The sequence below is a fragment of the Euwallacea fornicatus genome, chromosome 37 (genome assembly GCF_040115645.1).
Source record: "Euwallacea fornicatus isolate EFF26 chromosome 37, ASM4011564v1, whole genome shotgun sequence".
Classification (NCBI taxonomy): Eukaryota; Metazoa; Arthropoda; class Insecta; order Coleoptera; family Curculionidae; genus Euwallacea; species Euwallacea fornicatus.
The window spans coordinates 431,561-446,583 of record NC_089577.1 but is presented as its reverse complement, the minus strand read 5'-3'; the positions used below and the strand labels follow the sequence as shown (position 1 = coordinate 446,583).

Here is a 15,023-nt window from a genome sequence, read left to right as displayed (position 1 = left end):
AATAATGCTTACCTGCAGCGTGTTTCCCAAACGTAAAAGACTCGTTTTCTTTATTTACAACTTTATTTACTTAAAAAACGATAACACTCACTTTGCAAAACGTATAAAAGAAACACCTTTAATACGTCAATATAATACTCTAAATATTGCGTATAAATAAAATTAACTTTACGTCATCGTCCCAAATACTGGATTGTGCCTGCAAATGCTTGGGCCATACTCGTCGTATTGCTCCTTTGTGTGGCATACTGTATAAAACTCGGGCTGAAAACCAAACAATTCTTTTTTACTTCCAGCTCTTTAAGGGTGTTAGAAGACATACCGTCGAGGCCAACATGCTCCCGCCAAACCATACTGCATACCTCTGCATGTGATGGGACACTACTTGCACGTCAATAGGTTTAGGCTGGAAATTTTCACTAAATAAATGCTTAAATTCCCTTAGAAGGTTCGAACCTTTAATCTGCCTCCACCCAATGTTTCGCTGAGTCTCAACCGAGCATCCACGGTCTTTTTAATGTCCCTTTGCAGCCTCCTATCAAAGTCTTTGAACATTGTTGAGCCCCCTGCGAACTTGAATATTAAAATTATACCCAACGACGCTTTTGGCGCCTTACCAGATAGTACAATATTGTTGTACAAAGGCCTGCGAACATCTATTGGGCAGTTTTGAATGACATCATCCACAATTTGTGATAAAGGAATGTTGAAATCTGGGTTTGAGAATTCTGGATGGAAGAATATTTCTGGTCCTAGGAATCTGCAGACATGGAAATTTTAACTTTTGCTTAAAGGGGAGTAAATGCTCACCTTTCATATCCCACATCAACTGAGAACAATTGTTTAGTGATGGCGTTCATTCCTTCATATTTTTTCATCCACTTTACGGGATTGGAGTCATATTTAGCAAACTCTTTGGCAATATCTGGGCAAATATAACAGTACTTTTCCTTTATTGCTTTAGCTGTTTCCAAGGATTGCTCAGGAGGAATGCCTTTAAATAATCACTTGCATTAAAATGTTGCAACCCACAATATCGCATTAATACCTATTTCCCTCTCTCTGAGGAGCGACTGTATGAAATATGTGATGTTCCTTCCGGCGATTGGAATGTGTTTAATGCAGCTCCCAATAACATAGCCTTCGGCCTATAAAACTCAACAATCAACTCGCAAAATTTTACAAACATAAATAACTCACAACTGGAATCACATGAGTCACCCCATCCCCGCTATCAATCACGATGCCAGTTAAGGTTCTTTCAGCCACACTGCGGCTGGCCCAACTGGCAGCCAAAGCTAGTACTGCCTGTAAACCCAGAAATCAGCCTTATGGCCTCAAGATGAACCCAGTTTAACCCACCTGAACTGCGATATACAGGCCAGGAACGTTGAAACTTTCAAACATAATTTCTGCTGTGTACTCGCGGTTTTCAGGGGTATTAAGCGGCGGTTCAGTAAGCAGGAAATGGTGGTCCTCAGGCTCTGCTCTGAGGTACTTGAATATACATTGCTCGAGGAACCTTTCCATTAAATCCCAGTCTTCGACAAGGCCATGACGTACTGGATACTGCAGTTTTAATAAGAATTTTATACCGCAATGGATTCTTTACTTAGCCTACCTTAACTGCATAGCCAGTGGCGTTAAATGCTTCATCCCCAATAAAGAAATCCAAGTCCTCAACTCCTTTTGCCAATCTTCGACTGCTTTGTTCACCCACCTTAGCTGTTTCTTTGATTGCAATTGCTGAAGGGATAATGAACTGGGGCTCTTTATTAGCGGCAAACCCCAGTTTGGTGTAACTGCAAGACAGGAATGCAAAAAGTTTTAATAGAAGTATTATTGCCATCTTTGTTGAAATTAATTAAATATGGTGTGAGGATACTTCAAGAGAGAACTGGACCAATACATTTGCTGAATGTTTCCAATGATTAGTGAACTTCTCAACATCTTTTATTTATCTTAATACTGGTAAGATACTGGAACCGTCTAATTGCCCTGCGAAAAGATCCAGTATTGAAAAATTGACAAATTTGAAGTTGTGGGAAGGGATGCTGAGATTGTCCCCATTTTGGGTTTACAAAGAAACGGTCTGTGAGTGACCATGGGCATCCTGAACAGGCGCAGATTTTTCGACACACACATGTATAACGAACAAATAAAGGTCAGGGACCAAGACCCGTAGACTGCAGGAAGGAAAGAAAACATGTCCTACAGGATGTATTGGCAAATAACTGAAACATACATCTTACTATTGCTCTCTGCGCTTAAAAGATATTATTGGCGTATATAGAAGAGAGGGCGAAATATTTCCATGATGTCTAAGCAGAAAATCGCAGATAATATTTTAACTAGAAATAACAGGGGGTATGAGCTGGCTTCAATGGGGCGTTGTTTTCAAATGTTCCTGCGGGAAAATGCGGCTGCTTACCCGGTTCCTACATCTATAACGCAAGCTGGTAGTTTTCCGTCCATTTTAATTGCGAATTGACGAAAATTTCGTATTTTTTAATTAAATAATCGGAATGTTTTCAATGCATCCGCAAACAAAACCGCGCCTTAGACTAAGGCAGACATTTATGTCATTCAGCCAATCTGACAGGCCCAGGATTGCCACAACGCCACTCTGCAGCCAGTGCGCGAACTACCGTGAAGCGCGGGATTATTTAAATTTGTGCCGCTCTTCGTTTTACTTTACAATAATCGTCGAATTATACGGGAAAATCAATACATAGGTTGTGATAGGACTTGGGAATAAACGGGACACTCTGTATACTACTTCATTTTCGTCATTACTATTTTCGTTCGATCATCTGCGTTCGGTATCTCGAATATCTATCTCTAGTGGTTCTCGAAATAATAATTAATGTATTTTGTCGAAAGTAAGGCCCTAAGAAAACCTCCGTTGTGACGCAAATAAAAAGATGAAGTTTCGGAACTTGTTTTGGACAGGCCTGTAAATTCCCCTCGCAGAAAATGTGGATCTGCATTGTACAAGGTGGCTCGAAATTAATCCTTTGAATGGCCCGTGGAATAGAAACGAGCAGTTTTTGGTTAAGACAAAATTAGCAGAATCGCTCTGTTTTTAACACTCTATTACTCAATATGCGTACGTTGCATCATTGTTTCCGGACCGCCCTGTATAATACATATAGAATTGCATATACATACTACACATGTGACATGCAACCAATATCGTGGAGGGCCGCTATTGTTAATTTAATCAAAACTTTTAGGTAACCAAGTCACTCCGACCTGATGAAAGTGCAAAGAAATAGACTACTTCCATCTGTTCCTCTACTTCTGCAGCATGAAAACTCAGAACGTTACGTTAAACGTCGAACTGCAGTGTCTGCCTAAGGGGTCCAATTTGTCCATTTCCATGACTTTAGGAACAATTTCTGCTATGAACTGAACTCAATTGACCATATTCGTTAGAGAAATTTATAAGTGGTGCCCAGGGGCCATCTTGAGCTTAGACACACAAGTTTCCGAAGAAAGTGACCCTTATTAGTCTCGTTCGGCGATAAAGGCTTTATTGCTTTTAAATGTCAAGCTTATCAATAATAAGCCTTACATTAGACTGGGGTTTAGGCAACAACCAACAACATAATTATTCATAAATATAAACATAATGCTGAACTTTAATCATCGTCAGTTTAATTCCATGTTTAGTTACGATGTTTACAAGCGCTGCAATAAGTTTTCGGGTATTTTAAAGTGAAGACAGCTCCAACAATGAAACACCGCCAAGAATGGACTCTGAAGCAGACATGCAGAGGGATGAATTGTGAGTATCAAGTCCGGTAATAAGAAAAAGAGTTTTTAAAGGGAGCATCAGGTGTCCGAAGGACTCAATTATTACACCAATAGTTGGCCTTTAACAAGACGTTACTAGGGCGACTCAAGAGGTGTGATTTGATTACCTTATTAGCGCTTTCTTTCAGTGCCATTCCAAGGGAGAATCTAATTAAGTTTTTATGCTGTGTCTGTTATATTGTTGTTTGTCTTGGGTGAGTTTTAGTTGCAGGAAAATTGTAATTTGAGGACATATATGAGGTACAAAAAGATCAAATTTCGCCGTACGATCGAGCATTTTCTCCAATTGGCCATTGTCCCCGTTTTCGCCCTCAGTAACACATGTATGTTTCTCTTATGTAACTACAGCATGGTTTCGGAAATTTATATAAACAAACGCGTCACCATTAAATGTCCCAAACAGGACTTACAACGATGGATACTAAGCAGTGGCGTAGCAACCGGAAACATTTGTTTAATTCGCTCCCCCATAACTCTCGTAATTAATTATTTTCTACAATTTTTTCTATTAAAATTTGTGTTATCCACCACTGTACTACGTACCAAAGGTGTCACCTACCATGCACCTAACCCTTGATTATGTAGCTGTCATTGTTTCCCACGTGGGCAGCGAAAGAGGCAAAACAAAGTACTGTTTTCCTGCCATTCCCTGTTGAGCAATCTGCATACAGTTGCCCAGTGCAATAATTATCATGTGAGACCTCAAACAAAACAGTGTTATTTTAGTTCGATCATTGTAAGTTGCGGATGGAAGGAGTTTTTCCACGTGTTCTTTTAATTGCAATTAAAAACAATTATTGAATATGAATAAAATACCTCCGCTGCTAGTTGCGCCCCTGCAAATGGCTGTCACTGGCAGAAATGGACCATGAAGTTAACGCTACAATAAGCAATAACAAGTCTATTATTTGCCTGTTTTGAGGAGGCAAATCAGATACACTCATGTCGACGAATAAAGAAAGGGGCTATTCTTGGAGTTATATTTCCATTGGGGGGCCACAGTTGACCCCTCTGCGCTTCCCTTTGTGTCATTTAATTAGCGGACTTAAAAAATACAAAACTACATCTACAGCCAGATGATTCGATAACAACGAGATAACTCCAATAATCCGATTATAAAACCTGTTTTCATTGACGAAACAATGGTACATGCAGATTAAGCTTCCTATACCTTTTTCCAGCATTAAAGATTGTTAAAATCAGCATTATCGCCAAAATTTTTGCATAAACAACTCCTCAAAAACAATAATCATCGCAGTAAAATCGCTTGGAGAGGGAGGGGGGTAATAGCCATGACAACCAATGGGTTATTCCCTGATTGCCAACGTCCAATAGCGACGCCTGAACCGGCGCAAACATTTGAACGTCGGTGGCGGCAAAAGCGGTTTATTTAAAAGCGCGCCAACCCGCGCCCCCCGGACATTTCTATTCCGAAAGTGTGGCGAGAGAGCGCTTTACACCTTTAATAAGCTGCGATCGGTGCTCTTAACCTGATGGCTAAGGTTAACCGTGGGTTGTTACGATGCTGAAAATGGTGGCTCGCAATTTCACCTCGTCGGTGCAGGACATTCCGTATTCGAAACTGTTCCAGATCGCTCCAGAAGATGAACGGGATTTTATTTCTTTGGACGAGTTGAAGCCTGCAATGGTTCAGCAGCATCAGAGCTTGGCCCATCAGACTGTGAGTCACAATTACGAGCCCACTTATTACGAATTGACCAATATCACTGAGTAAGTATTTCCGCCCTCCTGAAAAGATTTGATATGCAAGTTGTATGTATCTGCATCGATGGGTGAGCGCATCTCCAGTGACCCCCCCCTCCCCTCTTGAGAGCACCTAACTAAAAAAATTAAAAACTTAAAAAATGATTAATCACTCATTTGTAGATAAAAATTTAGGATTTGTCTCTTGATCCTTGATTAATTAGCGTACTTAATTAAACAAATTAATGAGCGTCTATGGGGTCATAAACTTGCCAAAAACGCATCGATTTCTGGTAGCCCGTGTTGACTGCAGATTTTTTTTGTAATTAATGAGTTCAGCAACATTTTAAGTTCCTGCCCAGCCAATCCCTTGGTCGATGACCAACCCCATGATATTTTGGTACAAAAATTGGAGCTCTTTATGTGCCACGAGCCAATTATATCCGGTGACCCTTTTTTGATCCTGCTTTTTTTTTAATCAAGATATATAAACTTTAGTGCCAACCCAGCCTGATAGGCATCTCTATACCGATCAAAATGATTATTTTTTTAATTATTGTGGACACTTGAGGTTCGTAATATGCGAAAATTTCTCTTATCTTCGGTGATCCTCTTGCTGAACACATAAAAAAATTGTAATAGAAATTTACGGCTGTTGATGTTACCCCAGATTGGGTCCCACTGCAGCCCTGTCCCTAATCAATAAAAGTGATTATTGTTTTGAGAACAATGGGGGCCTACTAATCTGTGAAAACTTCACTTGTCTTGAGCGGTCCTTTTGCTCGCCACAAATTTTAAATTTGTAAATAGAAATTTACGGGTTTTGGTGACAGCCCAGGTTAGGCCCCAGTACAGTTCTGTCTTTAACCATTGAATGTGATTGCTTTCCGGATTAAAGGGGATATTTGGGGCTGTTAATGTACGAAAACTCCACTGGTCTTTGCCGGCCTCTTGGTCTACGTACTATTTCTAAGAACTCTAATAGAAAATTATGGGTTATGAGGCTACGACTCAAGGTACATCCCTGATTTCTGGACATTTAAAGTGATTATTTCTCCAATTAATGGGATCGCACAGCGTTTCTGACACACGACGTCGTTTCGTCCAAAAAAGGACTTGAAAAATCACGCTAAATGCGCATACGAAAATTGAAGTAGATGTTTGTAAACAATAAGCATTGCATATCCTGCAAGTTATTAGCTGACCTCTATTGATTGTCCGAAGACCTCCAGCTAATCTTATTACATACCATGCCAGTTTTTCCAACTAAAGTCTAGGTCAAGGATGTAACCCAATCCGCGTAAACTGTGGTCAGTTTTCGCGTTTGGTAAGGTCAGGAACATGATTTCTCATCCTTACAGAGGCCCGTGCTCCTCCACGCCCTCCTACAGCAAGCCCTCTCTGCCCAGCTCAATATGCACCACCACCATGAGCCCCATGGCTGACAGCACCCTCAATCCTCCAGCGAGGAGGAAAAGGAAGGCTTCGTCTCAGTAAGTTATTCTGTGTACCTCTCTCTTACACAATTTCTTGGACTTGGTAAACTTCAATAACATATCGATTAAAAGGGGCACCTGAGGGACTTCCCTCTGAGAGGTGCGTTAATTAGTCTCTGCCAATTGGAGAATAAGGAACTTTTCTTGCAATTATGGCGATTTATCGGAAAAGAAAAGTGCTTAACTTTTGCTCGTTAGTGTAAGGAGAAGTTGACAAGAATGACAAGAAGTTGGGGGAACAATGGCCGGATTTGATTGGGTGTGGCATTACGTCAAAAGAAGCCCCCCAATGCTGCTTCAAAGAGCGTGAAAGTTTAATTAACTCTCATTATGTAAATACATTATGTATTGTTTAGGTGTTAATTGAAAATCACGCATCGAAATAGCCCAGTTTGATGACTGTAGCGAATACTGTGTTTCAGTGATCTGAGTGACGTAGATGACGACGCCGGGGAAGACGCCAAATCGACCAAGACGGACGAAAACAAGAAGTAAGTTGCTCGGGACAAACGGTACCGCATTATTACGAAATTATTAATATGTTAAATAATAAGTACCACTATAACCTTAACGCAGATAACGGTACCACGCATTCTTTCACCCGTTTATCTCGCTGTCTAACCTTCTGGTGCATAAAAATCGAGAGAGGTGAATAATAGATGCAAAAGGAACATTCTCTGATTAAGGATCAAAAGTCCTGCATGCTCATGAACCAACGCTGACGTGGGCCCAAGTTGAACGTGGTAACAAATTTCAAATGTGAAAGCAAAATTTCGAGCACCCTGCGCAATGCAACTAGTAGCTGCACTGCGCAACGCCAGTCAGGCTCAATCTCGAACAGTGGGGTGGATACCGAGTCCATCGGCTTGTAAAGTTGACTGCTCATCTTTTCTATTTTCAAGATGAGCCTCAGGTGAATTTGGGTCCAGTGTCGGCCGTATAAGAGGGTGAGGGGTTGGGTGACGGCCTAGGACGCGGACAAGGAAGATCGACGGACTTTCCTGGTCGGCCGTTTTTCTTAAGGGTGGGGGTAGCACGTTCTTGTATCCATTTCTATTACCAGCTAGAAGAACGCCCCATTGTGCCCAGAAAAAAATCATTTTAAATGCGCAACGAAAGGAAAACTGTTATTTTGCTTATTAGCATAGGCCTCAGGCTGAAAGTGAGCCACATACAGGGGTGATGCAAACTGTGGTCCATGCCTATTACTGAGTACGATTTACCGAGCGAAGAAATCTGCATTGCTCCCTGGTACCTCCAGACATTGAATATAAACAGTTATTATGCCAATATAAGTAGTGCAAAAGTGACGTAATCCCACTATAACTACCGCACAATAATGCAGTTATATGGGCAAAATCAAGTTCAAGGAAATCCACATGATTGAACAGTTATTTTATTATATAGGGTGAAAGTCTCTTATTTGATTTTTTTTTGTGCCGTCAAAAGGCAGAACCACAGCGAGATAGAGAAACGTCGCCGGGATAAAATGAACACTTACATCACCGAGCTGTCAGCAATGATTCCCATGTGCCACGCCATGTCCAGGAAACTGGACAAACTGACCGTGCTCCGAATGGCGGTGCAACACTTGAAAACCATACGGGGGGCTGTGAATTCGTACACCGAGGGGCACTACAAACCGTCCTTTTTGACTGACCAGGAACTTAAAAATTTAATTTTGCAGGTGTGTTAAAAGAATTCGTTAAGAACTAATTATATGGGTGTGTTTTAGTGCGCAATAGCTTTATTGAAACGGAATAATTTCTTCAGGCCGCAGATGGTTTTCTCTTTGTGGTGGGTTGCGACAGGGGGCGAATCCTCTATGTCTCCCAATCGGTTTCCAAAATCCTCAATTATAACCAGGTTAGTCTCCACCGGCCCCACTCGCTGGCGATTAATAAAACTGATTTTAGGCGGATCTATTGGGACAAAGCCTCTTCGACATTCTCCACCCCAAAGACGTGGCCAAGGTCAAGGAGCAATTGTCTTCGTCCGACTTGAACCCGAGAGAAAGACTGATCGACGCCAAAAGTATCATTTTCTTGCTATTTGGTGACTGTAAACTAATTAATGCGATTATTGTAGCCATGTTGCCAGTAAAAACGGACGTTCCCCAGGGCGCCTCGAGGCTCTGCCCGGGGGCTCGAAGGTCCTTTTTCTGCAGGATGAAATGTAGGATGGCTTCCCAAGTCAAGGAAGAGGCGGACACCACCACTGGGTGTCATAGACAGAAGACTAAACTGAATTCCGGTAAGCAAGCCACGATTTGTGGTGAAAATTGTCAATACAATTTGCCTCCATACAGGGGTGGGTTTGATGTTTTGTCGGTATTTGAGAATTATTATGGTATTTCAGGCCCGTATTAAGCGAATAATACGATTGAACTCATGAGGATTATGCTGAATATTATCATCAAAATCCCTCATCTTCAATGTTTCAATACTGTAAATATTCTTTAATTAACCTAAAGTCTTTAGCACACTCTTTTCTTCTTCCATCAGACAAGAAATTTAGTGTAATCCAATGCACCGGGTACCTAAAGTCTTGGACCCCGGCCAAAATCGGCCTGGAAGAGCCTGAAGACGGCGACTCCGATTCCTGCAATTTATCATGCTTGGTGGCCATCGGCAGGGTGTTGCCGCACATTTCCACAATAGCGATGGGCAACCACAACAGCGACAAAACTCGTCCCATCCAGTTCGTGTCTAGACACGCCTTAGACGGCAAATTCATTTTTGTAGACCAGAGGTAAGTCCTCTTCACAGGCGCCGAGGCGACTACAGCACTTCGTCCGTAGGGCGACTTTAGTTCTAGGGTTTCTGCCTCAGGAAATGCTGGGTACCAGCGTTTATGAATATTATCACAACGACGACATCCCTCCCTTGGCGGAGAGGCATAAAACAACCCTACAGAGCAGCGAAAGCATCACCACCAACGTGTATCGGTTCCGGGCTAAAGAAGGTGGATTCGTGAGGCTGCAGAGTGAGTGGAAGGCCTTTAAAAATCCATGGACTAAGGAAGTGGAATATGTGATATCCAAGAATAATTTGGTTTTGTAAGTGTACAGAGCCTCTGGGTATATGAGGCGCATACAGCGCGTCTAAAACGTATAGAAACGCTCAGCCTCGCATATTGTTTAGATCTTTACAAAATGCCTCCAATTGAGCGTTTTTATACCTTTTAGACAGTTCATATATAAATAATAACTTTATCCATTAGAAGTGACTTTCGTTTGGTGGAAAGCAGCGCTGGAAGGGAGAATTTGCAAGAGACTTCTTACGATTTGTACCATCAACAAAGCTGTAAGTGCATAGAGAACTTTTCCCCCATGAATAGAGAATATGAAGAAGCTTGTAGCTTACGCCAAGGATATGCATAGCATCATCAACTCTCATGTAGAGGCCAATAAGATAGGGAGGCAAATTGTGGATCAGATTTCCCAGCGCAGGAACGCAAATTCCTGCTCCAGCAGTCCCATTCCTGAGTCTACTTTAACAGGACATGATCAAATCTCTACTAGCGGGTCTACGGAGATCTACAGATCAGTTGCAGCCATACCCACCTATTCTCCTATACCCAACGACCAATACTCTAATGTTAACATCACCAATTGTCCGTCGGGCGATCCAGGTGAGGTAGAAGATAAAAGAAGACTAACGGCTACTAGAATCGCACAAGTTGATGCTCAATCTTTGTGCTTCGATTTTACTATTTTTATGGAGGTTACGGCAATAACGTTTCGAAATCAGTTTTAGGGGGCGACAATTCTTCTCCCGAGATCATGGACATGATTTCCAACAGTACCAACGACGGTATCACGCACTCCCCATCGCAACACAGCGGGGCCCCTATGGACGGGAACGACGAGGCTGCAATGGCGGTCATCATGAGCCTCCTGGAGGCTGACGCCGGGCTGGGGGGCCCCGTGGACTTTTCCGGCTTGCCCTGGCCGCTGCCCTGACTTGATTTATGAGCCGTTTATTTATTTCCGTGTTAGTTATAAAGAATATATTATGTAATTATAGCGATATTTATTGATTAATAAAAAGGCACAAAACACTCAGGATTAGTTACTTTTCAGCTTTTCTTTGAGTCAAATTAATATCACCGCCACAATTTCGAAAACGTAGGGCTCGGTACCATTCAGAGCGCTTTAGGGTCAGGTCTCGGAGAGTTAAAGCGGACGGAGGAACTTTTTTTTTTTTTTTAAGGAGACAGAAGAACTTTGGGCCCAAATGTACCATTCGACAGACGCCCTGCAATATTTTCTTATGATCGCCTGGAAAATTTGATCAGTTCGCTGATTCGCGAAAGCTCGGGAGAGTAGCGATTTCAAGCTTTCCGCTCTTAATTACGATATAAGCGGAGGGGAGGGTGTAATTTCCAAACTCAAATGTAACTAGTTGCACAATTATCAATTTACTTCTACGATTTCATTTAGCTATTCCTCTCCGTTTGGGCGAAATTAGGCCGAGTTTACTGCAGTTTAGCTAGCGTCGAGTTAACTGCATCCCAGGGCAACAACATAAGATCAACTTTCACCGTAAAAAGTATAAATAAACAACTTGGGCTTGCTGCAATTATTGTATTGCTTCAACCAGTCAAGCATTGAGAGGAAGCAACCTCTTGTGCAGTGACTAAGACCAACAATCGGAGTAGTTCTGGTTCTTTACAGTGACAACATTCCTGCGACCGTAAAAATTCCTTTGAGGATGCAGGGACGTACTTAAATTCCTTGATAATCGGGCGACGGCCCATTCAAGTACTGGCCGAGGAGGGAGGATTTTTGTTAGACTTTCAAAGATACGAAATCTCCCCCCTTTGGCCACGTTTAAACTGTTCTCAGGAAGGTGACGCACGATCATCTCTCTCACCCTAGTTGCGCGCCACTGCGACGATATTTAACACCAAATCCACCCAGCAACCGGCAACATTTTCCAATTGCGACGCCACCATAGGCGCACCTTGCCCAGTACTCCAACCGACAATGAGGCGAATTGGGGAAGTACGCTCCATTCCGATGGAATGCTCAAGTGCTACCGCTCACCGCAAGTTCTTGGGTTTCGTTCATTAAACCGCCAGTCTTTAACCTTCATTCCATCGCGGAACCACCTCTCGGCGGTACCACGCGACAGACAAAGACAGCCTTCGCATTTGAATCTCTCTAATAAGAAGAAGATAACGTTGAAGCTAATGCGCTAGACGTGTGCGTGTTCTCTTCAGTGGCCCGAAAAGAAGTTACAAATGAAGACCGTCGGCTTCGCACCCCGGAACCCTAAAGCGCGCAAACGGGTGCCAAACGCGGAAAATGGGACTGCTAGGGAAGAGTGAGCTGGAGCCGCAGAGGGTCTTCGACAATGTGCAGTACACAAGGCTGAAAGAAGAGCAGCTCCAGCCCGAGGTCCACCGGAGAGGTATGCCTGGATTCGAGGGCTACCTATCGTTCAATTGCAAACACTGTGGTCATTTACAAATACTTCAGGTAAGCGTGCCGAATGAGTCTTTCGTCTGGAACCATTTGCGGATTTACGCTCTGATTTCGCTATAAAAAAAAGGTGAAGAATAACTATCTCTGTCAATAAACTGATAAGATACCAGACAACAATAAGCATATCTCACACCAGTTTCATTTAACACATTCTCGGCAGTTTATGGAGGGAATCTACCTGAAACTCTGTTTACGTTAACAAAAATTACTGCATATACAGGCGCACATAAACACAGATGCAGCGCGTTTCCTCTGGCTATGAAATTTCACGACTTCAGTTATAGTTCTCTTTGCGGTACGTTCACGAGGGCTTATTGCAGGGGACAGAACTCGACATGATCCTAGGGAAATCCTTGAAAATGGCCTTTAGGCCTCGCAAAGCTCAATCGACCTCACTGGATCAGAGCTCTTCGGACGATTCCCCCAATAAGGTACATTAATCAGTTGTACGTATACTCTCTATTTTCCTTAATCCATAGAACAACATTCCCATGACGAGTTACTCCAAGCCGTTCCAAGAGTCCCTGGATGGGTCCTCCATTGGGATTCCAGTCCTACCGGGCCAGCACTCGGCCAGTGCCCCGTCCAGGGCAGCGCTAAGCAGCGACGAGAGCAACTCTCCTACACAATTAAACCAGTTTAAGAGGCTGGTTGAGAAACCCTCCCTTATGAAGCGCATTGGCAAGGGATTTGGAGCTAATGTAAGCGACGAGGAATATCCATTGGTCAGCGACGGAAGCTCCAGCATACCTGGTAAAGTTCGGTTCTTTGGTTCATTGGTGTGCTTTTAAAGAAAGTTGTACCCTTGATTTTTAACTTTGATGAGTTTGATTTAAGATATTGTTTATTTTGGACAATAGGGTGCATTCGCCATTTTAATTCGAATAATTATTGACAATATGGTGGATAAGTTTGCGTGTGATTTGTAGTGTTTATAACAGACAGATTCCGCTCTTCTCTATGACAGGTTTATTGTTCTCATATCACATGTATGGGGCAATATGCCCAGGAAGAGGAATCCAGACTTTTTCTCGTTCTTGTAGTCCAATTTCATTAGGTTCCCGTTTGTACATTTCTGCCCAAGGAATGCTCTTTTTAATGATAATTTTCAAGTGTTAAAAATGCAATATGTGGTGCAGGTTAGGAGACGCAGAATCAGTTAGAAGTTATGATTACATCTAAGCATATGCGAGTTAGTAATGTTCGCTGCAAAGCTCCAAGTGGATGATAATCCGATGAATGTGTGATTGACTGATTTTCCTGATGCATTCGCTCCGTAGAGTATGCGATAATATGAAAGTACTGAACGAGACTGTTTTTCTGGTTCAATTCAGATTTCCTTCGTAACTACATCCATTGGGGACCCCGAAATCATAAAAATTTACTTTGATTTTAGGCAGCCAATCCAACATTTCCCTGACAAATCCCGATAATACCGAAATGACGACGTTACGAATCAGAGACCGTCCTCAATCTCTCCTCAAAGCAGGCACTTCTAAAGACTCCTGCGATTTCCTCGGCAAAAACGAAGCAAATTTGAAGTGAGTTTTTCCGCTCTAGCCTTAGTTGACTTAATTCAGCGTTGTGTTTGTCCTGCAGGATGGCCCCTTGGTACCAAGAGGGCATTCCCCGGGAAATCGCCTTGGAAATCCTGGGGCAGGAACCTATAGGGTCGTTCATGGTGCGCAAAAGCACCACCAAAGCCGGCTGCTTCGCTTTAAGCGTCCGGGTACCTCGCAGTTTCCAACCCAGAGGAATCGCCCACTACTTGATAATGAGGACTGGAAAGGGATATCGAATAAAGGTGAGTTTTCCGCCCATCAATTGCCCAATTAAATTTTAACGTATTCCCAGGGGTTTACCAAAGATTTCCCCACCATGGCGTCCCTGATCGCCCATCATTCAGTAATGCCAGAACTACTTCCCTGTCCTCTTTCGCTGAGCAGGTACCATCCAGTGTGCGTCATCTCGGATTGCAGAAGGGACTTCGCTGACATTCAGCCCAAACACGCAGAGGGATAGACTTGAACAGTGCCGTAGGTTTAAGGGTAATAAGTGCTTGATATGAAGCTTCGAAGGCTGTGGATTTTGTATGATTATCGTGGCTCGTTCGGAAATTTGAACCTAAGACAACTAGTCTAGTTTTAATAAATTATTTTGTGTGAAAATTGGTGTTGTGTGGAAGTTGTTCTTGTTGCCACAATATCCCTATACGGGGTGTAACGTATTATCATGGACCCATGGTCGGTGTAATAAATTGCCACCTGCATATTGAAAATGGCGCATTCATTTCAATTAGCATTTTTTATTATTTTGCAAAAACCTCCTGAAATGTCGCCATGATGACTTGTTACACCCTGTATAACACGTACTAGTAACTAAGTCGCCGTATTATATTGTTTTGTTTAATATATTTTGGTTACTGAACTGTGTGGTGTTTGGGCCCCCTGATGAAATCGTTCCCTCCATATGGACCGTTGTCGAATATCTCCAATCAAATGAAACCAGATGCA

The 15,023-nt window shown here is 42.5% G+C and overlaps 3 protein-coding genes across 8 annotated transcripts; 2 read left to right on the top strand and 1 right to left on the bottom strand.

Moving 5' to 3' along the window:
- Positions 1 to 44: 44 nt before the first annotated feature.
- Arp3 (Actin-related protein 3) lies at positions 45 to 2,589 on the bottom strand. Its single transcript, XM_066300804.1, has 10 exons — positions 2,432 to 2,589; positions 1,622 to 1,802; positions 1,363 to 1,569; positions 1,201 to 1,308; positions 1,049 to 1,148; positions 811 to 994; positions 618 to 760; positions 457 to 566; positions 323 to 406; positions 45 to 264 (listed from the first exon to the last, which is right to left on the bottom strand). Exons 1-10 carry the CDS (start codon positions 2,473 to 2,475, stop codon positions 169 to 171), a joined length of 1,257 nt encoding a protein of 418 aa, XP_066156901.1. The 5' UTR covers positions 2,476 to 2,589; the 3' UTR covers positions 45 to 168.
- Positions 2,590 to 3,663: 1,074 nt separating this feature from the next.
- cyc (basic helix-loop-helix ARNT-like protein cyc) lies at positions 3,664 to 11,096 on the top strand. Of its 4 annotated transcripts, none has more exons than XM_066300837.1 (12): positions 3,664 to 3,790; positions 6,885 to 7,016; positions 7,442 to 7,510; positions 8,469 to 8,706; positions 8,793 to 8,885; positions 8,936 to 9,053; positions 9,108 to 9,272; positions 9,524 to 9,770; positions 9,820 to 10,077; positions 10,242 to 10,324; positions 10,380 to 10,652; positions 10,772 to 11,096. In XM_066300837.1, exons 1-12 carry the CDS (start codon positions 3,756 to 3,758, stop codon positions 10,981 to 10,983), a joined length of 1,923 nt encoding a protein of 640 aa, XP_066156934.1. In that variant the 5' UTR covers positions 3,664 to 3,755; the 3' UTR covers positions 10,984 to 11,096. The 4 variants fall into 4 exon arrangements, with proteins under 4 accessions (XP_066156934.1, XP_066156936.1, XP_066156935.1 ...); XM_066300836.1 differs by lacking the exon at positions 3,664 to 3,790 and adding an exon at positions 5,181 to 5,550; XM_066300839.1 differs by lacking the exons at positions 3,664 to 3,790; positions 10,242 to 10,324; positions 10,380 to 10,652; positions 10,772 to 11,096 and adding an exon at positions 5,173 to 5,550 and having other exon boundaries at positions 9,831 to 10,015.
- Positions 11,097 to 11,634: 538 nt separating this feature from the next.
- On the top strand, positions 11,635 to 14,938 carry LOC136349358 (EGFR adapter protein-like). Of its 3 annotated transcripts, none has more exons than XM_066300863.1 (6): positions 11,637 to 12,504; positions 12,831 to 12,941; positions 12,990 to 13,263; positions 13,907 to 14,051; positions 14,110 to 14,314; positions 14,365 to 14,938. In XM_066300863.1, the coding sequence occupies exons 1-6, from the start codon at positions 12,331 to 12,333 to the stop codon at positions 14,530 to 14,532; spliced, it is 1,077 nt and encodes a 358-aa protein (XP_066156960.1). In that variant the 5' UTR covers positions 11,637 to 12,330; the 3' UTR covers positions 14,533 to 14,938. The 3 variants fall into 3 exon arrangements, with proteins under 3 accessions (XP_066156961.1, XP_066156960.1, XP_066156962.1); XM_066300865.1 differs by having other exon boundaries at positions 12,398 to 12,504; positions 12,789 to 12,941; XM_066300864.1 differs by lacking the exon at positions 12,831 to 12,941 and having other exon boundaries at positions 11,635 to 12,504.
- Positions 14,939 to 15,023: the final 85 nt, after the last annotated feature.

Bases quoted from the DNA above. Each gene is read 5' to 3' on its own strand.
- Arp3 (XM_066300804.1), bottom strand. From the start codon at position 2,475: ATGGACGGAAAACTACCAGCTTGCGTTATAGATGTAGGAACCGG. The intron at 761-810 runs GTGAGCATTTAC...CCATGTCTGCAG, and splicing joins GTTGATGTGGGATATGAAAG to ATTCCTAGGACCAGAAATAT. The intron at 265-322 runs GTATGTCTTCTA...TTTGGTTTTCAG, and splicing joins GGAGCATGTTGGCCTCGACG to CCCGAGTTTTATACAGTATG.
- cyc (XM_066300836.1), top strand. From the start codon at position 5,342: ATGCTGAAAATGGTGGCTCGCAATTTCACCTCGTCGGTGCAGGACATT. The intron at 9,054-9,107 runs GTATCATTTTCT...CGATTATTGTAG, and splicing joins AAGACTGATCGACGCCAAAA to CCATGTTGCCAGTAAAAACG. The intron at 10,078-10,241 runs GTAAGTGTACAG...TTTATCCATTAG, and splicing joins TCCAAGAATAATTTGGTTTT to AAGTGACTTTCGTTTGGTGG.
- LOC136349358 (XM_066300863.1), top strand. From the start codon at position 12,331: ATGGGACTGCTAGGGAAGAGTGAGCTGGAGCCGCAGAGGGTCTTCGAC. The intron at 12,505-12,830 runs GTAAGCGTGCCG...GGCTTATTGCAG, and splicing joins GTCATTTACAAATACTTCAG to GGGACAGAACTCGACATGAT. The intron at 14,052-14,109 runs GTGAGTTTTTCC...TTTGTCCTGCAG, and splicing joins AAAAACGAAGCAAATTTGAA to GATGGCCCCTTGGTACCAAG.